The following is a 22,936-nucleotide window of genomic DNA, read 5'->3' on the forward strand; positions in this document are numbered from 1 at the left end:
CCACTTTTCTACCTAACCTCTTGTTAATCCAGCCTTTTCCAGCCCCCTTTCCTTCTTTCTTTCTTCCTTCCTTCCTTCCTTCCTTCCTTCCTTCCTTTCTTTCTTTCTTTCTTTCTTTCTTTCTTTCTTTCTTTCTCCCTTTCTTTCTTTCTTTCTTTCTTTCTTTCTTTCTTTCTTTCTTTCTTTCTTTCTTTCTTTCTTTCTTCTTATTTCTTTCTTTCTTCTTTCTTTTTTCTTTCTTTCTCTCTCTCTCTCTTTTTTAATTTTTTAAATTAATTAATTTTTTTATAGATTTTTGCTATGGGCACATGTGCTCGCTGAAAGAGACAGAGAGACAGAAAGTGAGAAATCACCCCCTAGGGGATGGCCACACCACAATCCCTTCTCCTCCACTCTCCTCTAGGAATTTTGGGCACATACATGCTCCCAGCATGAATTTCAAGGCTCTGGGTCCAGGACTCGAATTGTGGTCAGCCATATGGGAGTCCAGTGCCTTAACCACTATGCCACCAGCTGGACTCCCTTTCCAGTTTTTTTTTTTTTTTTTTAATCTTTTTAATGAGAGTGAGAGACATGGAGAAAGAGGAAGACAAGCATCCACATCAGAGTCCCATTCTGTGGTACCGCCACCAGGGTCAAGGGCACAGGACCCCAGGTGTACATGTTGGCAGGGAGTCTGAGCCCGTGATCTCCCATATGGACTCCACTTGGCTCAAACAGACTTTACTGCTGTGCCACTGAGCCAGCCTTATCCCCACGTCCCATTTCTCATAGTTCTTTCCTGAAATGCAGATGCCACCCAGGCCTAGCCCACCACTTCTCATGTCCCTAGGGATGGGGTGGAGATGAGCTTCTCTTCCTGTTTGGACAAGGATGTGGCTGCTCCGATGACAGGCAGTCAGGAGCATGTCATTAGTGATGATGTGGCTTAATTACCACTCACTGCACGGCCTGGCTTGTTTGCTTTGCAAATGGGCAGAGGAAGAGGTAGACCAAGCCTCAAAGATCACAGTCCGATCAAGAGATTAAGGCATTGCCCTCAGCCTTTCTGCTCTCTTCCAATAAAGAACCCGCAATACAGGGGGTCAGGAGTCAAAAAATACCTTCCAAACTTCTTCCAAAAGTGGTCGAGGATGGAGAAGTTCTGAGATAAGAAGACAGATGAAATAATACCTGAGTGGGGGTCTGGTGGTATTTTGAAATGAGCAAAGGGAAGAAAACGTGTCCTCTCCGGAGCAAGACAGCACTTGTCTTGACATACCTGTGTGCGTTCGAGCTGAGAGGCAACCTCCCGGTGGTGACTAGCTGGGTGGTAGGTGGAGCTGCTGTGAGTTCAGAGTGTTTTTCTTTTAAAAAAGAAGAAAGAAAGAGAACTCAAGAGTGCTTAGTCTACAGTACAGGGCTAGGAACTTTCACTGTCTGCTCCTAAAAGCCTCAGGGGCCACCTCTGGAAAAGAGAGAAACAAGAACATTGGTGAACCACCACTCCGGGGGTGCCAAAGGCAGAGGGTGCTTACTTATTCTGGGACAGTGAGATTGGTCTGCAGCCCTCTAAGCCAGAGGGAAACTGGGAAGGGCAAAGTACCCAGTGGACAGAGCCCTGGGGTCACTGGTAGGGTGGGCGCTGGGGTATCCTCACTTCGTCCCAAGGAGTCAGACAGAAAGAGCCCCCGGGACTGGAGGACAGAGCTCAGGCAGCTACAGAGTAGTAGGTAAGGGCTCCGGGTAAGCAAGGTGACTCGGGACCTTCCATCGCACAGGAGAGAAGATTCTGACCAGGGGCTCCGACTCCCCTTGTAACAGGAGCTTATCTGTGTGACTTAGGCGAGCTACCACGGCTGCCCTGGAACGATGTGCCCGGCACCAGGGCATGGTGAGGGGTCAAGTGGAAACTGAAATCCAGCTATGCACTCTGGTGAAGAGTTACATCTTCCCAGGGGAAGAGGCACCTTTATCTGGTTGGCATAAAGGTATTGCATGGGCCCTGCGACCACTTGGCTGGCCCTGCAGCCATTGCCCGTCTGGGCTTTCACTCAGCCTGGGAGAGAGGAGACAGTTAGTGAGTAGAGTTAACTTGAATTTATACCACCCAGCCACTTGTCTTCTACCTCTGCGGAATTAAATCGGAGCGAGTGTGTGTGAGAAGGGACCAGGCCGGGTGGAAACGGACGAGCACCCTGCCCAAGTGTGTCGGGTGTGCAGACTTGGCTCAGTGACTGCCAACTACTGGACAGTCTGGTGCTCTGTACTCTGCCGCGCCGAGGCTGACGACCAGGCGATCAACCATCCAGCGTTCCCCAGAACTGTTCCGGTTGTAGCAATTAAAGTGCGACGTCCTGGAAGGCCCCTCAGCTCTGGGATAGTTGGTCCCCTACAAAATGGTGTCTAGATACTCCTAGTCATCTTATCGGGGTACTTTCTCTCATCCTCTGTGCCTGGGGTCAGCCCTTCATCTTCTACCAACACAGAACTTTCTGCTCCGCTCTCCCCACATCCTCTCCTACTCCTCAGTCCTGTGTCTACAGGCCCAGACTGCGACAGTGACTCACCCTGCCTGCCTGATACAGAGCCTGCCTGCCCTCAGACTTGGCACTCCGGGAACCAGAGCGTTTCAAGTCAGGAAGGCGAAGAGTTTTAGGGGGTGTGTGGAGAGAATGGGGAAGAATAGATGAACTCTGTTGTCAGCTAACTTCAGATCAGGATGGAAAAACAGGCTTCTTCGGAATGGGTTCAGACAGGCAGAGGGTGTCAGGTTTCCACACTGAGCTCAGTTTCAAAGGAAGTCAGAGAACTTGGTTTCAGGTACTTTTCAACTTGACAGAGGGGGGGTTTGTCCCCAAGTCTTGTGCTTAAAGTTAGATTGAGAATCCTTCAAGTCCTTCCTTTTTCCTGATGACTTTTTTTTTTTTTAGACCACAGATTAGTTTATTTTTAACACCCATCATGTCATGAATTCATAGGGAATAGTTTCCAGAAGCTCAGGCTCCTTTCCATTGGTTCTCACCAAGTGTGCTTCTCTGGGTGGAGCAGGCTGGCGCTTTAGTTGAACCCAGGTACCTTTCTCTTTGGCTTCTTTTTCTGGTCATTTTCCTTCACACGTTTTAGGAAGTTATCTCTGCTCTTAGAATGTTTAATATGCTCAATACGCACATTGATTCTCTTGGCGAGAATCTTGCCCTTAACTTGCTTGTTCACAACAATGCCAATAGCATGCTGGGTAACATTGTAGACTCTTCCAGTTTTGTCATGGAAACTTTTGTGGGGCATTCCTTTCTGAACAGTACCCATTCCCTTAATGTCTACAATATCACCTTTCTTGTAGATTCACATATATGTTGCCAATGGAACCACTCCATGTTTTCTAAAAGGCCTAGAGAACATATATCGGGTGCCTCTCCCTTTATCCCTTTGTGTTCATTTTGGTTAATTACTGGAAGATGGTGGTTCCGGCCAAAAGGCTCTCCTAATGACTTTTATCTGTAGAGTCTGTTTTCTTCAACTGTTGTTCTAAGCCTAGGGTCTGCCAAAAAGCTGAAAGGCTAGTGAAAAATGACCTTTCTTATCCATCCTCACACCAAGCAAGCATGACTTTGGTTATGTCCATATGAAATTATTCATAGAACTACCTTCTGCTTACCTTTGATACAATATTTTGCAGAACGGGAACTCCAGGACCATCCTAAACCAAGGTGTGGGGGTTATGGCACAATGAACTCAGCCCCCTTGGGCCTCTCTAGGTACTCGCGTCCACCTCCCCTGTTTTCCTCCTGAATGGCGGAATCCATTCTTTAACCTAAAGTACTGGCTCTACGAAGTTGCTTCACATGATTCCACACCGTGTGCAGGGAGGCGGGGAACAGCCTAGACCCTCTCCTCCATCTTTCCTTTGTTTACCTCTGCTCCCTGTCAGACCTTCCCTACTGCCTGCTGGGTTTCCCCTGCGTCAGGATGCACTGTGCATGCACACCTGCCCAGTCTGGCCCTTCCAGCAGGCAATTCCCTCCTCTGATACCCTAACCACTGTTTTATTTATTCTGTTTTTCCAACAAGGGTATTTTTATTTTCTGTTTAAAAATAAAAAACAAGAATTTCAACAACAGCAAAGTCACTCATTTAAACACGCAATCCAAATACAGGCTCGCAGAGTTAAAACTACAATAACAGCAGAACAGTTTTCCTGTGCTTGTACTTTGTCTCCTCTGGTTCAATTAACCTCCTAGAGGAAAAATAGAGTCTCAGACATATCTCTCCATAGAACTAACTGAACACATGATAGGCAATCAATTTCATATTCATTGAATGAACCAATTTCTTTGGGACTTGGAACACTTACTAATTCAACAAACTCAATGACCAGGGTGTAGAGTGCGATGACCAATTAAAAAGTAGCCAATAAGTGAAGATGGGAGATGTCAGAAATCCTACTGTGTAGGACATTCCTCTGTAGTTAAATTCCCTAAGCATCAATGGGAAGGGGCACATTTGTGTGGCCACTATGGCAAGATGGTTGTAGGGTATTCCCTTCTGCCTCTACCTCTTTCTTCTCTGTCACAGCCATCATCATAATTGACAGCACCATTGCCGTCTTTAGACCCAGAAGTCTACTGCCCAGCCTTCAGCACAGGGCCTACTATTGCATAGGGGCACTCAGCAAATGTGTTTGGAATACAAGCGGTACTGGGAGCCCTAGCTCAGTCCTGGCTTTCCCCAGCCCATCACTGCTGAGCCCTGGAAGAGCTTAGTTTATTCTGCAGTATTTTCTCGGACACCCAAAAAACTGCTTTTTGCTCACCCTATGTCCTTTTCAGCTTTGAAAATGCAGTCTTATGCCTTTCCTGTTTTGTAAATGCTCTTTTGTCAAGATTCCAGGAAGTAGGCCACCTAATCAGAGTGGAGCTCACACTCAGCCAGACAGTGGAGGTGCAAAACTTGGCCTGGGAGACTCAGATAATCAGACGATGTTCCTCCCCTTTGGAGCCCCATGATGAAGGGCTAGCCACTGGGGATTCTGAAATTAAATAACCACTCAAGGGAGTGAGTCTTTTCTGTCCCTCTGTCTATTCCTATTTTGGCTGACTTTCTCTGTGAACCCTTGAGGGCTGTCTAATCTTGAGCAGCCACATTATGTAAACGTGTAGTTCAGAGACAACCTCCTCATTGTACTTGTTTTAGAAACGCAATAGAAACATGAGGAACTCAGACCTTGGTCGCCATGCCTGGCACATGCATCAGAAAGTCTTTGCATCTTTGCCCCTCTCACCTCTATCACAAATATGGTGGCCAGGATGCACTGGAATCCCAGCCCAGGCCTTTCACTTCCTGGCTGAATGAGCTTGGGCAAGCTCCTTAGCATCTCTAAAGCTCAGTTTCTTTAACTGTGGAATTAGATCTCCTGCGCAGTCCTTCGCACAAGGCCCAGCACACACGAGGTGAGCCATGAGCCTTATCTCCTGCTCTTACTATTATCACTATCATTACAACCGCTATTATTGCTGCCACTGCCACTACTACTACTACTACTACTACTACTACTATTACTAAAAGCTGTACCTCAGCCCCTACTGATGTATCTGTCTAGGCATCCACTCTGAGCCAGTGCTGTGAGGAGCACAGTGGGATTTCTGGAGCTCCATAAAAACCTAATAAAAATTAGCCACTCCTTCCCAGGCACCTCCGATCTGCTGCTGATAATGCTCTTCTGTGATTCCTGAGCTTTGGTGCTGGCGTAAGACTTTGTGTGGATTCCTCTGGTTGGTCCTTAGTCTCCTTGGAGGCAGTCTTAGACCTTGGTCACCCCAGGTCCAGAGATGTGCACCATTTGTTGACATCCCAGCATAGAACGGAGGCCAACCCAACCTCTGCTGCCCAGTTAGCTTTCCCCTGTGGTTGTCCTTACACCCTAGCTTAGAACACCACAGGCAACCACTTCAATCATGCCCTCCCATTCCCTAGGGCTAGGTCCTGTAGGAAGGCTGGAGACAGGAGCTAAGAGGAAAATCCTCTGTGCAGAGGAGAGTCACTGGAGGCAGCAGCTCAGGCCTGAGCTCCACTCCATATCTAGCTCGTCCTCCCCTGACTCTCCCCAGAGTGGGAACAGTTGTCTACTACGCTCGGCTTAATTCGAATGAGCCAGGGCTTTCCGCTTTAGCTCTAGGATGTGGTTGGAGTTCTACATTAGGGTGGCTCCCAGATAACCTGATTTTGAAATAATTCTCTAACATTCCACTCCATCACAATTCCCTAAGCTATGAAGGGCTGATACTTCTTTTTCCAAAACTTCTGATTTCCTTATAGTGATCAGGAAATTGTCAGGATAGCCAACCCTGAGCGTAGGAGTGAAACTCGGGGGTTTCCATACCTTGATGACTTCAGCCAAAGAGAGTTTCCCCAGAGGGCAGGGGAAGATGCTCTCCGCAGGTAGAGATGAGCTAAGGTCCCCATTCCAGCCCAGCCTCCAAGGATAGGACAGATAGTCTTATCCAAGAGAGAAAACTCAGCTGGAAGAAGTAAATGCCAACTGCCTGAAAAGACTAGTTGTTGAAGGATAACTTTGAGGTCTCCACAATCCAGGCCCTGCCTGATAAGGAAAGTCCCAGACAATCTCCTTGCTAGGGGGTCATGAAGACAATATATGGTCATTCCTGTTACCTTCCTGAGGTCCACTCCTTTCGTGGATAGCTGTGGCACTTAGCATGATCCAAAGAGTGACCCCTCTCACTCCTAGAGCTTCTTTCCTGGATCCAGATCTTGGAGAACACCTTTTTGTACTATAGACCGTTTATTTTTGATGGAAGGAAAAAAAGAACTAAAAATATGGAACGCTTCACGAATTTGCATGTCATCCTTGTGCAGGGGCCATGCTAATCTTCTCTGTATCGGAGAACACCTTTTTGTACTATAGACCGTTTATTTTTGATGGAAGGAAAAAAAGAACTAAAAATATGGAACGCTTCACGAATTTGCATGTCATCCTTGTGCAGGGGCCATGCTAATCTTCTCTGTATCGGAGAACACCTTTTTGTACTATAGACCGTTTATTTTTGATGGAAGGAAAAAAAGAACTAAAAATATGGAACGCTTCACGAATTTGCATGTCATCCTTGTGCAGGGGCCATGCTAATCTTCTCTGTATCGGAGAACACCTTTTTGTACTATAGACCGTTTATTTTTGATGGAAGGAAAAAAAGAACTAAAAATATGGAACGCTTCACGAATTTGCATGTCATCCTTGTGCAGGGGCCATGCTAATCTTCTCTGTATCGGAGAACACCTTTTTAAGGAGAATCATCCTCTCTCCAAGTTCTGGCCTAAATACCCCAGCTGCTCAATAAGACTGGATATTTGGGAGGCGTTTTCTTTGGAAAGGAAACCTGGGGTTTTCAGGTGAGCTTTCTCTGGATAAAGCCAGATCCTTGCTGATAGATAAGCAAGAAGGAGGCAGCCCTGGAAAAATAAAGCTGTAAGATCTCTGGAAGAGATAACTCTCCAGGCCCCTAATTAGGCAGCACTGATAAACTCCAAATTAGACCACTCCGGTCTGCAAGGACAGCATGTTACACTTGCTATCAGAAGAGCTTTGCTGCTGCAAAGGGCTTAGAGATCTCTTTCTACAAATTGCCCATGGCCTCCAGCAAGAGAAAGGAGATAGTGGAGGGACGCCCTTTTCCGGTGTCCTGGGCTCAACAGGGATAAAAGGAGGCAGCACCTCGGCATCTTACCGTGTGTTCGCTGTCGACTTGGTGACTGCTCCTCTCCAGCTCTGTCTGCTCCGCTGTTTCCATCATGAGTCGGCAACTGAACTTCAAGTCTGGTGGTGACAAGGGCACCTTCAGTGTGCACTCAGCAGTGATGCCAAGGAAGGCCGTGGGCAGCCTGACTTCTTACCGTGCAGCTGGCAAAGGGGCTGGGACTGGCTTTGGCAGCCGGAGCCTCTATAGTCTCGGAGGGAATCGGAATGTTTCTTTCAGTGTGGCTGGTGGTGGAGTTCGGGCTGGGGGTTACAGCTTTGGGCTTAGCTCTGCGTATGGAGGGGGCCGGGCTAGTGGCTTTGCCGGCAGCATGTTTGGCAGTGTGGCCCTGGGGCCCACGTACCCATCCATATGCCCACCCGGGGGCATCCACCAGGTCACTGTCAACAAGAGCCTCCTGGCACCTCTCAATGTAGAGCTGGACCCTGAGATTCAGAAGGTGCGCGCCCAGGAGCGGGAGCAGATCAAGGCGCTGAACAACAAGTTCGCCTCCTTCATCGACAAGGTGGGTCTGCTAGAGACAGCAGAGCATAGAGCGCCTGCTCCCCCACCTTCGCTGCCCTCAGGAGGGCTCCCCATGGATGCAGAGGAGGGTGGGGCTCCTTCCCAAGCTGCAGACAGAGCCTAGGCCAGAGCAGGGAGGATCTGGTTGAAGGCCTGGACATCAGAGCTGAGGGACGGCAGGCAAGGGGGCGGGGGGAGAGGAGTGAGAGCTTAGCATGAGGGACTAACAGATCCTAGCACTGTTCAGAGTGAAGGATTGATGTTACAGAAAGAAACACAGTTGAGATGGAAGGAAGAATATCTGTGACCTGGCAATCCCCAAACCCTATAGAATCTCTTCCTTCAGTGCATTTTCAGTGACTGGCTGTCCAGAGGGCTACGGAAGGAGCACTTAGAAAGAATTGTATTTGCATAGATGCCAAGAGTAGAGAGTCAGGACTTGAGCAAAAGGACTTTACACAACCCATTTAACCCAGGAGTCAGTGGGTTATGTCCAGGCGCCATGATAGCATCCACTGGGTTTCCCGGTGTGTGTTTTGGGTTCCAGGTGCGGTTCTTAGAACAGCAGAACCAGGTACTGGAGACCAAGTGGGAGCTGCTGCAGCAGCTGGACCTCAACAACTGCAAGAAGAACCTGGAGCCCATCTTTGAGAACTACATTAGCACCCTGCGAAGGCAGCTGGAGACGCTGTCTGGGGACAGAGTGAGGCTGGACTCGGAGCTGCAGAGCATGCGGGACTTGGTGGAGGACTACAAGAAAAGGTGAGCAGGGACTACGAATGGTTGTGAGTCAAGGCTCTAGGCTCGCATAATCTCTGCCTTATTTTAGGAGGGGAGAAAGCAAGCTGCAGGGTCAGGCATGCATATCCCCTTCCCTGATTATGAGGGGGGAAGATCTACTGTATTTGATGAGAACTTCCCGTATGGTTTATAGGAAGGAGTTCCTGTGCTCACTGATACCCTGGATGGTTCAGATGCTAGTTTAGAAAGCCCACAGGCATCTGGGTATTTTTCTAGGATGCAGTGAGTGATATGCAAGGGACATCTTCCTCCTAAGGTCCTGCTGGGGACTCTGTATCCTGAGCCCTTGCCCAGAATGGGAAGAAGAGGTTACTCAGCCAAGGACATTGAGACCTCTGTCATCCTCTCTCCCTGACCAGATACGAGGTGGAGATTAACCAGCGTACAGCAGCTGAGAATGAGTTTGTGGTGCTCAAGAAGGTAAGGGAGAGAAGAGCCCATGGACCCTGGTCTTCCTCTCTTCTCCCTGCCCCCCATCCCTGCTGTATGGTATATATACTTGAGAGGGAGGGGAGCGAGAGAGAGGAGAGGAGAGGAGAGGAGAGGAGAGGAGAGGAGGGAGGGAGGGAGGGAAGGAGGGAGAGAGAGAGAGAGAGAGAGAGAGAGAGAGAGAATTCTTGCAGGGGTGATGGCCATGCCACAATTCCTTCTCCTCCAATCTCCTCTTGGGATTTTGGCCACACTTGCACATGTGCTGGCAAGTTTTTTCAAGCTACCAGGTCTGAGACTTAAACCTCACAGCCGGCTGTGTGGAACCCAGCTACTTAACCACCAGTGCACCAAATGGCCTGAACGTGGTCTTTCTTACACTCCTAGGTTGCTAAACAACTCTGCTCTGGGCTTCAGCCCAGGATGCCTGGGGAGGGGGCTGGTGCCTGAATGAAGGTGGGGTCATAGCCTTGGCCTCTGGTGAGGTGGAGAGGAAGGATACATGTCTAGGAAGTGGATAAAGACAGATGGGAGAGAATTCCAGTCCGGTCATTGGGAAACTGTCCAGCTTGGCTTCCCTGTGTGATTTGAGGAAATCCAATCCCCTCTGGGCTTTGTTTTCTCCGGGTGTAACAGAGGGAGAGCAGCCTTCCATTCTCTTTTTTCTAGTCTCAAAGATTTAGTGAATTTGGGAGAAAATTGACACTAAGTGACTCCAGTCATCAATATACTCTCCTTTGTGGTTGAAACAGGAATTCAGATGGCTTTGGGGTAGGGTCAGAATCAGGGCAGCTGATGGAATGAGGGTTGTATTGACTATGGCTCTGCGTGCCTCTTGGCAGGACGCAGATGCAGCCTACACGGCCAAGGTGGAGCTTCAGGCCAAAGTGGATTCTCTGGACAAAGACATCAAGTTCCTCAAGTGTCTATATGATGCGGTGAGGACACATCTATTTCCCAACCCCGACCCCTGCCTCTTCCAAGCTGAAGGCTTTACCTGACTCATCCAGGGAGATGCCACTGGGAGGGACTTAGGATAAACATAAAGAAAGATACGCTGATGGGAAGATGCAAAACTCTGCACTGGGAGCCCATGGAAGTACAGGACCTGGTCCCTAGAGGTCACACACACAGAACACAATGATCTAGGACATGATGGTAGCCTTGCCCACACAGAAAACATTGATGCCATGAGGTCCTACTAAGCACAGAGTTTGGGCTCTGTGCAATTGCAGGAAATGCATCCTTTCTCCAAGCACAGCCTCCCACTGCCCGTGTGAGGTGCTGCTTTTGGCTATGAGCTGTATTCCCTTAGCCCTGCAGGCTCAGCTTCGATGGCCGCTTCTTCCTCCATTTTGGCCCTGTGGTTCTAAGTTACCCACTCTGTCAGGGACTACAATCTCCGAGGAGGACTGGCAAGACAGAGAAGAGGCCAGGGGATCCTGACTCTGTCCTCATTTCTTGACTCAGGAGGTGGCCCAGATCCAGACTCATGCCAGTGAGACCTCTGTCATTCTATCCATGGACAACAACCGGGACCTGGACCTCGATAGCATCATCACTGAGGTCCGCGCCCATTATGAGGAGATCGCCCTGAAGAGCAAGGCTGAGGCCGAGGCGCTGTACCAGACCAAGGTGGGCACTTGGTGGATCCCCCCTCCACCAGCCCCTCCCTTCCTGAGAAGGGTCACCTCCACCTGTGGATGTGAGAGATACCCTTGTAAGTGTGATGAATGAAAGAATCCTATAGCCAACGGTTCATCAACACTCAACCATGAAACCATGCAAGAATTCTGATAACGTGGGTTTGGATGGACATATCCAACAGCGGGGGAGACAATTCTCTAATGGAGCAAGGACGTGAGGTGGTCCTATCATAAATCAAGGCATTTACAGGAATTGGGTCACAGTGCCCTAGGGCAGAAGGAGAGTCACAAACATGGAGGAGAGTGGCTATGGGTGAGTTGGAGTGGGGAGGGGAGCAAGAGAAGGTATCTCCCTTAGGTTTTTTTCTGGTCAGCATGGGAAGACTTCCAAGAAGAAGCAGTGGAATTCTAGGAGTATTCTGAGAAATGAAATTATACTCTGTAGTAAAACCTTCTGGGGCTGTCAGGGGCAGACCTGGTATCTGAGCAGTCTCCTGGGCCCCTGCTCTAGCATTCCACCTTCCGTGAACCCCACCCACAGCAAGGAGGACCAGTGTGGCTCATCCTCACTCTGTCTCCTCCTGTTCCTGCTCTCCATCCATGGCCATGTCACTCTCTCTTCCCTGCAGGACAGAGCACAGAGAAGGGGAAGCAGTTGAGCCACAGGTCCTGAGTCAACAAGCCCACCAAGGTCCACTCACCTTCCCAAGGGTACATGGGACCTTTGGCTTCCCTGTCCATCTGTCCTTCTTACCGAGAAAGAGCTGAAGGGAATACAAGTTTCATTAGTGCAGGACCAACACCTACAATATCTCCTGTTCCTGGAACAGAGCTGGGCCTTTAGGAGATGTCTCTGCAAATACACGTTTGTATTAAATGAAGGAAGCAGAGACTCAGACCTCTTCATGCATTTAGGAAGTGTTGAATCCATGTGAACTGCATCTTCCCTTTATCCAGGGCAGGTAGAGTGCAGGCCAGGAGGTGAGACAGGATGTGAGGCCTGGCAGATAGTTCTGCTTAGAGAAGAGGAGAGGCTTCATGTTCAGAACCACTACCAGATAGCTGGAAGGATGCTCAGGTCCTGGATCCATTTCCTCCTGCTCTGGGGTCACCCTGGTTTGCTCTAGCAGTGGAAGTGTTTGCAGTTTCCCTGCCTTATCTCATCACCTACTTCCTATCTCTTGGAAACTAGATACAGGAGTTGCAGTTGGCAGCTGGGCGGCATGGAGATGACCTCAAACACACCAAGAACGAGATGTCAGAGCTGAACCGGCTCATCCAGAGGATCCGGTGTGAGATTACAAATGTGAAGAAGCAGGTGAGAAGCAACCCTGCAAAGAACGTCCAGGTTCAATCTCATCATCTGTGATGGAGAAATTGGGCCCATCCTTTAGGAAAGAAAAGATCTCTTCCGCCTGGCTTGGGGGCCCCTTAGCCAACCTCTGGTTTGTTCCTCTTTCCTACCCTTCCTTAGTACCCTGCTATATGAACTGGGAGGAGCCTTGAGCCCATTTCTCTGACTCCCCAATTTATAAATAAGATAACTGGGTTGGAGAGGGCAAGTGAGTTGTCCAGAGCTCCAGCTGGTTAACAACAAGCCAGGATTAGAACCTGGGAGTCCTTTTTCTCAGACTTTTCAGGTGTCTCATACAACCCTTCAGGGAAGCCCCTCTGAGGAAAGTCCTGGTGCCTATTCCTGCCCCTGGACAGAGAATATGAGTAGGGTGCATGGGGCGTGCACCAGGGCCCTCTGTGGCTACGTTAGGTTCCTGCCCCCAGATTGGGCATAGACCTGGTGATGGAGGCACTCGGCAGCAGAAGACGCCCTCCTGGGCTCGTCCTGTGCTCCATGCCACAGCACCATTTCATTTCACCTGGGGCACTCTGTCTCGCCTGAAAACAGCAGCAAATCGTAAACACTGTATCAGTGGGGAGATCCTTTTAGAGGTAGATCCTTCCTGTGACCTCCCAAAGAAACTGTTCAACTCTGTTATGATAGAATCACCAAAGAGGAAAAGCAGACCCTGTTCTCCCCTGTCCCCTCCAAACCCTCCATGCAAAGTGGGCAACACAAGGGTGGTTTTAAGACTCTACTTTTGGCCAGTTCAAAGACTCTACGAGGACTGTCCCTTCCCCTGTTAGCATTTGGCATCACAATGTCCCAAATGTTCATCAGAGTTTGGTTTCTGAGGTTGTGGTTATAATTTAGGGTCTTAACCTCCTGCTCTAAGGAGGACTCCCTTGCTCAATACTTCCGCATGTGGAAGTATTTAGACTAACCCTCCCTGCAGAGTGCTGGAAGAGTCCAGAAACACTCACTATAGGTGTAACATGTAAGAAGGGTTCCCGTGGGGAGATAACTTGCAGCAGAACTCTGCTCACAATGGGGCCTCTGGACTGCTCTCTGATCCTCAGGGGTGTCCTGGCTGGAGTCTTGGGCTTAGTTCTCTTGGACCTGGTGTATCTGGAGCCTATAGTCATTGTGACCTCCAACCCCAGGCACTAGACAACTTTGCAGACATTAGAGTTTCTTTCTTCACTCCAAAAATGCAGCTTCCCCCACAGCTTCCCATGACAAGTCCTTTAAAAATGTATCTGCAATAGAAAATAGAGGAGATCCAGGTCCTGTTAGGGGCTCTGCAGCTCTTACTCAATGTGACCCTGAGCTTCATGTGTAAAATGAGGAAGTTGTGCTATTTCATCTGTATGATATAAATATTATCTCATGTTCAGACTATCTCGCTCTTCCCTGCCCTTCAGTGTTCCAACCTGGAGACAGCCATTGCTGATGCTGAGCAGCGGGGGGACAATGCTCTCAAGGACGCCCGGGCCAAGCTGAACGAGCTGGAGGGTGCCCTGCACCAGGCCAAGGAGGAGCTGGCCCGGATGCTGCGTGAGTACCAGGAGCTCATGAGCCTGAAGCTGGCCCTGGACATGGAGATCGCCACCTACCGCCTCAGACTTTTCAGGTGTCTCATACAACCCTTCAGGGAAGCCCCTCTGAGGAAAGTCCTGGTGCCTATTCCTGCCCCTGGACAGAGAATATGAGTAGGGTGCATGGGGCGTGCACCAGGGCCCTCTGTGGCTACGTTAGGTTCCTGCCCCCAGATTGGGCATAGACCTGGTGATGGAGGCACTCGGCAGCAGAAGACGCCCTCCTGGGCTCGTCCTGTGCTCCATGCCACAGCACCATTTCATTTCACCTGGGGCACTCTGTCTCGCCTGAAAACAGCAGCAAATCGTAAACACTGTATCAGTGGGGAGATCCTTTTAGAGGTAGATCCTTCCTGTGACCTCCCAAAGAAACTGTTCAACTCTGTTATGATAGAATCACCAAAGAGGAAAAGCAGACCCTGTTCTCCCCTGTCCCCTCCAAACCCTCCATGCAAAGTGGGCAACACAAGGGTGGTTTTAAGACTCTACTTTTGGCCAGTTCAAAGACTCTACGAGGACTGTCCCTTCCCCTGTTAGCATTTGGCATCACAATGTCCCAAATGTTCATCAGAGTTTGGTTTCTGAGGTTGTGGTTATAATTTAGGGTCTTAACCTCCTGCTCTAAGGAGGACTCCCTTGCTCAATACTTCCGCATGTGGAAGTATTTAGACTAACCCTCCCTGCAGAGTGCTGGAAGAGTCCAGAAACACTCACTATAGGTGTAACATGTAAGAAGGGTTCCCGTGGGGAGATAACTTGCAGCAGAACTCTGCTCACAATGGGGCCTCTGGACTGCTCTCTGATCCTCAGGGGTGTCCTGGCTGGAGTCTTGGGCTTAGTTCTCTTGGACCTGGTGTATCTGGAGCCTATAGTCATTGTGACCTCCAACCCCAGGCACTAGACAACTTTGCAGACATTAGAGTTTCTTTCTTCACTCCAAAAATGCAGCTTCCCCCACAGCTTCCCATGACAAGTCCTTTAAAAATGTATCTGCAATAGAAAATAGAGGAGATCCAGGTCCTGTTAGGGGCTCTGCAGCTCTTACTCAATGTGACCCTGAGCTTCATGTGTAAAATGAGGAAGTTGTGCTATTTCATCTGTATGATATAAATATTATCTCATGTTCAGACTATCTCGCTCTTCCCTGCCCTTCAGTGTTCCAACCTGGAGACAGCCATTGCTGATGCTGAGCAGCGGGGGGACAATGCTCTCAAGGACGCCCGGGCCAAGCTGAACGAGCTGGAGGGTGCCCTGCACCAGGCCAAGGAGGAGCTGGCCCGGATGCTGCGTGAGTACCAGGAGCTCATGAGCCTGAAGCTGGCCCTGGACATGGAGATCGCCACCTACCGCAAGCTGCTGGAGGGCGAGGAGTGCAGGTGAGTCTGACGGGGATACCATGTTGTCAAGTAGGAAGGGGCTGGGGGTGGCACTCACCCACCTGGCTGAGGGACCATCTGGGAATGAGAAATAGCCTCTCTGATGACAGCACGAGCAAGGAAGGTGGTAGTCTGACTGGTGAGCTCAGCTGCAGTTTCCTGTAAGGGAGGATCGGATGTGTGCCAAGGAGCACAGGCAGGCTTTGGGTGTCATAAAGGGAGTCAGTGGGTCAGACAGGTCTGGGTTTCCTTACTGACTTCGCCTTGCGCTGGTCCCATACGCAAATGGTTAAGGGAACCAGATCCACGTGACTTACCATGGTTTGAATACTTGTACTTATAGCCTGGAAAACGTGCTGAGGGTCTGCACGTGTGTGCTCCAAATCACGTGTGATCATGCCCCATTGCGGGTGGGAGAGTGTGTTTCCTCCTTCTCTGTCTCTCTAGCTCTTCCTGGGAAGTGAATGCACCTTCCAGAAAAAAAAATATTGGTTGCCTCATTCTAACCTGTGATGGCCCTGGTAAATCATTTAAGGTCTCTATTTTCTTAGCTGCAAAATGGAGGTAATAATCTCTATTGGCTGTTAAAAGAATGAATTAAAGTGATATGTATGTAATAGCAAGAGCCCATTAAGGGTTAGCTGAATCTAAACAATTTTTTGAGGTGGTGTTCTTCAATTTTCTGCCTTACAGGATGTCTGGTGAGAATCCATCCTCTGTGAGCATCTGTGAGTATCTTTGAGAGATGGATTGGGGTGGAAGCTGGGGACCCTGGAATAAAACAATGCCACCCCCACTCATTGTCTCTTCTCATCCAGAAGTTTGTTACTGTCTTGTGAAGGTTCTCTGGCTTTGAAGGAAACCTGTTTACTTTTTGTATGGAAGCCATGACTGAAATCAGGTTCACCCCTCCTTCTTTATTTCCCCTGGGGCACTGTCCTCTAGAGAAAGGATTCGTAATATGCATTTCTAGAATCTTCAGGAGGGCAGGGATTGTCTATCCTTTGTGGTCCCCACTCCATGCGAAGTCTGGCATGCAGAAGGGTCCCTATTCACCTCTGTTGTGTTTCTTGACTTCTGAGAGTTGTGGGGATTAAAGAGGCTGTCTGTTGCAGAGGAAGCCCCCGGGGAAAGCAGTTACTTAGGTTATCACTTGCTGATTGACATCTGCTTCTCTGTCCCCTGCTTTTGGCCTGTCCTCCTCAGCTGTCATCAGCAGCAGCAGCGGCTATGTCTACCACCCAAGCTCTGTGACCACGGACCTGGGACCTAGCAGTGTGGCAGGCAGCTCCAGCAGCACCCAAAGTGGGCAGACCAAGGCCAAAGGGGCACCAGTGGGAGACCTCAAGGACTCCCAGAACAAGAGCACTTCAGTCAGCTCCCCAGCCAGAAAGACCACCCGATAAACCTGCCACCCCACTCACCTCAGTGCCTGGAAGAAGAGACGACTTGGCAAAGATGTCTGCCATACCCAAATCCTCGATCCCTGGGTGTTAGGACTACCTATAGTGCATTTGGTCCGCATTGTGGCTTATCTTACTTTCGAGTTCCAATCGCCGTGGTCACCTTCCCTGTCTCATGAGGTTCTGTGTGAACTCTGTGACTTCTCATTTTCCTTGCTGTCTTCAGCTGGCAGGATGCTCTGGAGGCACAAGCCATAATTACTACTTGGCCCTAAGGAAGCTGTGATCATCCCTAAAGAGAGGAGGAGGGAGAGACGGAGGAGACAGATATGGGATAGTTTTGTTCTGTGCTTAGGCCAAGTTAGCAACTCTGAGAGGTTTTACTTCCCATGCTGGCTTGGAGGGGAGAACATAGAGCCATAAACCAGGGGGTGAGACGGTGGACAGCTTATACGTGCCCTGCTAGACTGACTCCAAAGCTTAGAAGAAAATGTGCACATTCTTAGACCACCAGCGGCACCCATATTCACACAGCCAGCGAGAATTGGAAATATTTGCCTCCTGTGTCCCTGCTTGCGTCCTTACTGTCGGTAGTAGCTGCTACCACTTGTTAAGCACCTACTGTGGTCCGGAACTCACCCGAATTGCTCTGATTCTCACCTGATCCTGCCAGGGAGATGCGGTCAGTGTCCTGGGTACAGACAAGGAGCCCGATCCTCTGAGAGGCTGAAAGCCTTGCCCCAGACACTTGCCCACATGCCACAGCCAGGCCTGGCTGACCTGCGGGTCTGGGTTCTTTCCATGGCATGTTGCTGTGTCTTTAACAAAGGGAACGTCAAGGTCGCTGCTCTTTTTGATGAGTGCAACATAATTATGTAATTACTCTGTCTTTTGTCAGGGCTGTGGGTATGCGATCTACCTTTGGTCCTCCCTCTGGGGCTATGTCCTACAGCAGCTTTTGACTCACAATTCTTATTGCCTTATGCTGAGTTCAGTGAGTGGAGCTTGATCTTCTGTCTCTGAATGGTACTGCCAGTCCAGAAGTCATGGTTCATGGTATAAATATTTCTAAAAATAGCAGCACCTAGTCCCTCTTTTGCTTGAATTAGGGACTGAATTTCTGCTGTATATTCAATAAACTGCCCTTGAGTGATGTCAGAGATGTGTTTTTGTCAGTCTGTCAATGCCCCCAAATGCTTCACTTCCTACTGACAAAGTACCACACTTGCACAGTGCATAGCCTCTCTGGAGAGCTGGAGGGTGATCCAGAGGAGGCTGCTCAGGAGGTGGTCTCAGGCTGCTGACAGAGACAGATACACACCCAAAGTCAGGCACTCCTGCAAACCAAGGAAGGACAGCCTAGTGCAGAAGTGATGAGAAGTGACCAGAATGGAGAGGCTAAGCAAGGAAGGCTTCCTGGAAGACGAGGAATTAACCAAAAAACTAGAAAGATGGGAACATGACTCCTGAAGGGAGAATGAAAATCATGCCAAATCATGCCATGTATGTTTGGATGCAGTTGTTATGTGCTTACTGGTGGGGGCTGGTAGGTCTTAGATTTTCTGAAGTCAATAGCGAGGCTTGATGGGTTTCAAGGTCCCTTGTCTTTGGCTGGCAACATTTAACCCTCTGGTCAGCTTTCTAGTTAATCACATGTTATAGGTGGCTCAGACATGTTTGCTCTTCTGCTCCTCAGGACAACAGGGCAAGGCCTTAGGAGGGAGGGGGGCCTCTGACCAAAGTAGTAGCCTCCATTAACCCTCAGTGTGCCTTTCATGTATTAAGGAGGCTTTCTTCTGTGTGGGCCAGGATGCAGTAGGTCCAGGCACTGTGGGACTGGACTTGTGCCCTGGGAGTTATGGGGGCTCCGCTCCAGCTCTGCTGCTATAGTTGGTGGTTCTTAACCTTGTTGGTCATGGACTCCTTTTTTTTTTTTTTTTTGAGAGGTTTTTGCTATAGGGCGCATGCACTCGCCAGACAGACAGAGAGAGACAGAGAGACAGAAAGCGAGAAATCACCCCCCAGGGGGGATGACCACGCCGCAATCCCTTCTCCTCCATTCTCCTCTCGGGATCTTGGGCATGCATGTACATGTGCCCAGTGTGAGTTTTAAGCCACCAGGTCCAGGACGCGAACCGCGGTCAACTACATGGGAATCCAGCGACATAGCCATTATGCTAACTGCTGGTCCCATGGACTCCTTTGATGAAAGCTGTGGATCGTCTCCATGAAAAGTGTGTAGAATCAAGATGGCATATTCAGAGTCTCCAAAAGCCCATTGGTGAACTCCCTGGGTCACACAGCTCTGTTTGAGAGCTCCTGGACCAGATAGCCCTTGGGCCCTTCCTAGCACAGATGTTTTGCCTTTCCCCAAAGACCAGATTCCCACTGAGTGGCCCAGGAAGAGGGGATGAAGTAAGGAGGTGAATGGGAATCATCACCTGAAATAGCCTCTGCAGGAATACGTGAGCCACCTGTGAAATTGCCTCTTCCGAAGCCACGGTGTAGGTGTGCCTCCGACTGCCAGGTACTTCTGTCCTGTGATGCTGGTCTGTGAGGTCAGGGTGTTGCACCCAGCCCTGGATGCAAGGGCCCAGGGACTAAGGCAGGATGATGAATGTGTTCTCTGATAGGATGTTTTTGAGGGTAGAAAGGGCAGTCTCCCTGACTGTGGCTTGTCTGCCTGAGAAATGGAGATATTCTTTGCCTTTCAAGCTTAATTAAGATCCTGAGTAGTATACAGAAATGATCGTGCTCCAGCTTCAGGACTCAGTATAGAGATTCCTTTGAAGCCCAAGAGGCAGGACCAGACATGGCCATTAATTTTAATTCTATGCATCTATGACCATTTTGACAAAGAAGATAAGATCCTTCAATGGGGAGAGAAGACTCTCCAAAAAATGGTATTAGGACAATTAAATAGCCACATGCCAGAGAATAAAGCTAAACTTCTATTTCACACCATATATGAAAAATAGTAAAAATGGATTAACAACCTAAATATAAGAGTTAAAACAGTAAAACTCTTGGGCCAGCAAATGGTGTAATAGTTACGTTGCTGGACTTCAACAAGGTTGACTGCAGTTCGAGTCCCAAACCCAGCAGCTTAAAACTCACGCTGGGTGTGTGTGCACGTGCATACCCAAAATCATGAGTGGAGAATGGAGAAGGGATTGTGACATGGCCATCCCCAATGGTGGGGTGATTTCTCACTTTCTGTCCGTCTGTCACTCCAGTGAGCACATGCACCCTATAACAGAAAATCTCTTTTAAAAACAAACAAATAAAACAAAACAAACTAATAAAACTCTTAGAAGAAAATAGAGTAAATTTTCATGATGTTGGATTTGTCAGTGGGTTCTTAGATATGATACCAAAAGCATACACAAAGAGAAAAAAGAGAAATTAAACTCCATAAAAGTTAAAAAAAAAACCTGTGTATTAAAAGACATCAAGAAAGTGAAAAGAGGGAACCAGCAGTTAGCGTAATGGCTATGTCGCTGGACTCCCACGTAGTCGACCGCAGTTCACGTTCCGGACTCGGTGGCTTAAAACTCACACCGGGCGCATGCGCATGCGTGCCCAAGATCCCAAGAGGAGAATGGAGGAGAAGGGATTGTGGTGTGGCCATCCCCCCTGGGCGGTGGGAGTTCAGTGCCTTAAAAATGGGCAAAGACTTTCTACAAAGAAGATATATAAATGATCAACAAGCACATGAAGAGATATTCAACATAATTATTCTTCTGGAAAATGCAACTCAAACCATAATGAAGTACCTATACCTATTTATATCCAGTAGGATGACCAAAATTTTAAAAAATAGCAAATAAGTATTGGTGAGGATTGAATACTTTGTACATTGCTGGTGGGAATGTAAAATGGTTTAGCCACTGTGGAAAATTGCTTGATGGTTTCTCAAAAAGTTAAACAAAATTGTTATATGACTCAGAAATTCCATCCCCAGGCAAATGTACAAAGAAATGAAGACAGGTGTTCAAACAAATACATGCACATGCATGTTCGTAACAGTACTATTTGCAATAGCCAAAGATGGAAACAGCCCAAATATCCATTAATAAATGAATGGGAAAAGTTGTCGTATGGATGTACAGTGGAATATTATTCAACCATAGAAAGGAATGACGTATTGATACATGTTACAACCTGAATGACTCTCGGAAATGCTATGTGAAGTGAAAGAAGTGAGACAAAAAGGTCACCTGTTATATGATTCCATCCATATGAAATATACAGACAAGGCAAATCCGTACCAACAGAATGCAGATTCGTAGTTGCTGAGACTGAGGAAGGGGAAATAAAATGTGGCTGCTCATAGGTACCAGGGTTTCCTTTTAGGGCAATGAAAATGTTTTGGAAACAGATAAAGAGGGTAGGTAGCAAACTATGGTGAATATATTAAATGCCACTAAACTGTTCATTTCAAATGGTTAATTTTATTTTATACGAATCTTGTCCCATTAAAAATGATAAAAATTGGAGGAGTAGCGGAGAAGAGGGAAGAGAAACTGTATTCCTGAACTTTGCTTCCAGCTCTTGCCACCGTATGGCAAACGGCAACCTGATATAAAGTTAGAGGGAGCTGTCCAGAACCGGTGGGGGATGGAGACAATTTACTCTCTCTGACCAACTAAGGGCAAACCTGGAGAACTGGGGGGGAGGGGGGGTCAGGGAGCCATATTTCCAATGGTCAAGACCTGATTGTCCATCTGGAGATTTCACTACTGCCCAGATGAGGGCAACCATAGGCTCTTTCAGATAGTTAAGTGCTGGTTGACCTTCGTACCTGTATCTCAGGCTTTAGTCTCGGAGAGCAATGCATAGCATGCCTGTCAGAGCCCTTGATGAACGCTTGCTGAGTTGAAACAACAGAAGTCAACACACTACGGCATTCCATTTACCTGCCAAGGCTAGGACCTCTGCACAGTGTCTTGGGCCAGGATTTTGAATGTACATCTTGCTGAAATCCCCAAACTTACTTTCTTGTCTGATCAACCAAAATGAGCATGAAAGCTGAGTATTGCTGGATCCTTCTCTTCACTTGGGATTGAACAAAAGATACAAGTCTCAGCATGGCAGGTCTGTCCGCCAGAATGTGAGGTCCTCAAAGGCAGGCCATGTCTTCATCCTGCATATGGAAAAGAGCGGGCGTGGAGAAGTTGCCCATTAGTCAAATGAACCACTGAATGTGAGAGAAGGTGTCACTGACCACAGTGCCTGTGTACTGCCTCAGGCCATCTCAGCCACCCTTTTCTGTGGCTTCTGCCTGTGCCTCTCCCTCTGTCCTTGACCTCCCCAATCTCTTCCTGTGTTCCACACTCAGTGTAGTGGGGGGGGGGACTTAAACTGATCCATCTGTGTTCATTGGTAGAGAAAGCTTCATTGAACTGGGTCCTTTGTGACCTTGAGAAGTCACCTTATCCATTTTTCTGTCCAAAATTGATGTTCTTTCAGATCCAATGAGGCCCAATGAGTCAGAATCTCTCCTGATTTTACGATCTTGAGGAAATTGAATTAATGAATAAATTTGATTTCCTCATTTGGTCACCAGCTTGAAGTCACTGTACTGCTCTTCCCCACATCCCCATGGCTATTACTAAAAGAGAATATGTTGAAAATATATGAAAACGAGACACTAGACTCTTTTTTTCTGAAGAGGGATTTTTGCTATAGGGCACGTGCATGTGCTGGAGAGACAGAGACAGAAATCACTCCCCAGGGGTTATGGTCACGCTGCAATCTCTTCTCCTCCATTCTCTTTTCAGGCTTTTGAGCATACGTGCACATGCACCAAGCATGAGTTTTAAGCCACTGGGTCCTGCGCTCGAAGGACAGTCAACTACACAGGAGTCCAGTAACATAACCATCATACCATCTGCTGACTCCAAGACAATAGATTATTTTTTAAAAAAATATAAGGATAGTTTTTTAAGAATTATTATCTATTAAATGAATGAATGAATTAATTATTATTCTTCAATTTGAAGAGAGAAAGAGAGAGCGAGAGAAAGCAAGCTGACAGGTCTAGGACTCGAAGTGAGGTCAGCCATGTAGGAGTGCCTTAATCACCACACCAC

The 22,936-nt window shown here is 48.3% G+C and overlaps 1 protein-coding gene, 1 non-coding gene and 3 pseudogenes across 2 annotated transcripts; 1 reads left to right on the top strand and 4 right to left on the bottom strand.

Annotated features, from left to right (window-relative positions):
- Positions 1-6,807: 6,807 nt before the first annotated feature.
- Positions 6,808-6,879, bottom strand: LOC114010081 (uncharacterized; annotated as a pseudogene).
- Positions 6,880-6,935: 56 nt separating this feature from the next.
- On the bottom strand, positions 6,936-7,007 carry LOC114010082 (uncharacterized; annotated as a pseudogene).
- Positions 7,008-7,063: 56 nt separating this feature from the next.
- LOC114010083 (uncharacterized) lies at positions 7,064-7,135 on the bottom strand (annotated as a pseudogene).
- A 56-nt stretch (positions 7,136-7,191) lies between these two features.
- LOC114010079 (U6 spliceosomal RNA) lies at positions 7,192-7,294 on the bottom strand. The gene has a single exon (XR_003551469.1). It is a non-coding gene; the product is annotated as a U6 spliceosomal RNA (small nuclear RNA).
- A 488-nt stretch (positions 7,295-7,782) lies between these two features.
- On the top strand, positions 7,783-16,844 carry LOC102471332 (keratin, type II cytoskeletal 74). The gene is made up of 9 exons (XM_006141601.1): positions 7,783-8,253; positions 8,800-9,014; positions 9,413-9,473; positions 10,325-10,420; positions 10,953-11,117; positions 12,321-12,446; positions 15,218-15,438; positions 16,132-16,166; positions 16,645-16,844. The coding sequence occupies exons 1-9, from the start codon at positions 7,783-7,785 to the stop codon at positions 16,842-16,844; spliced, it is 1,590 nt and encodes a 529-aa protein (XP_006141663.1).
- Positions 16,845-22,936: the final 6,092 nt, after the last annotated feature.

Source organism: Tupaia chinensis, unplaced genomic scaffold (genome assembly GCF_000334495.1).
Source record: "Tupaia chinensis unplaced genomic scaffold, TupChi_1.0 Scaffold000059_1, whole genome shotgun sequence".
Classification (NCBI taxonomy): Eukaryota; Metazoa; Chordata; class Mammalia; order Scandentia; family Tupaiidae; genus Tupaia; species Tupaia belangeri.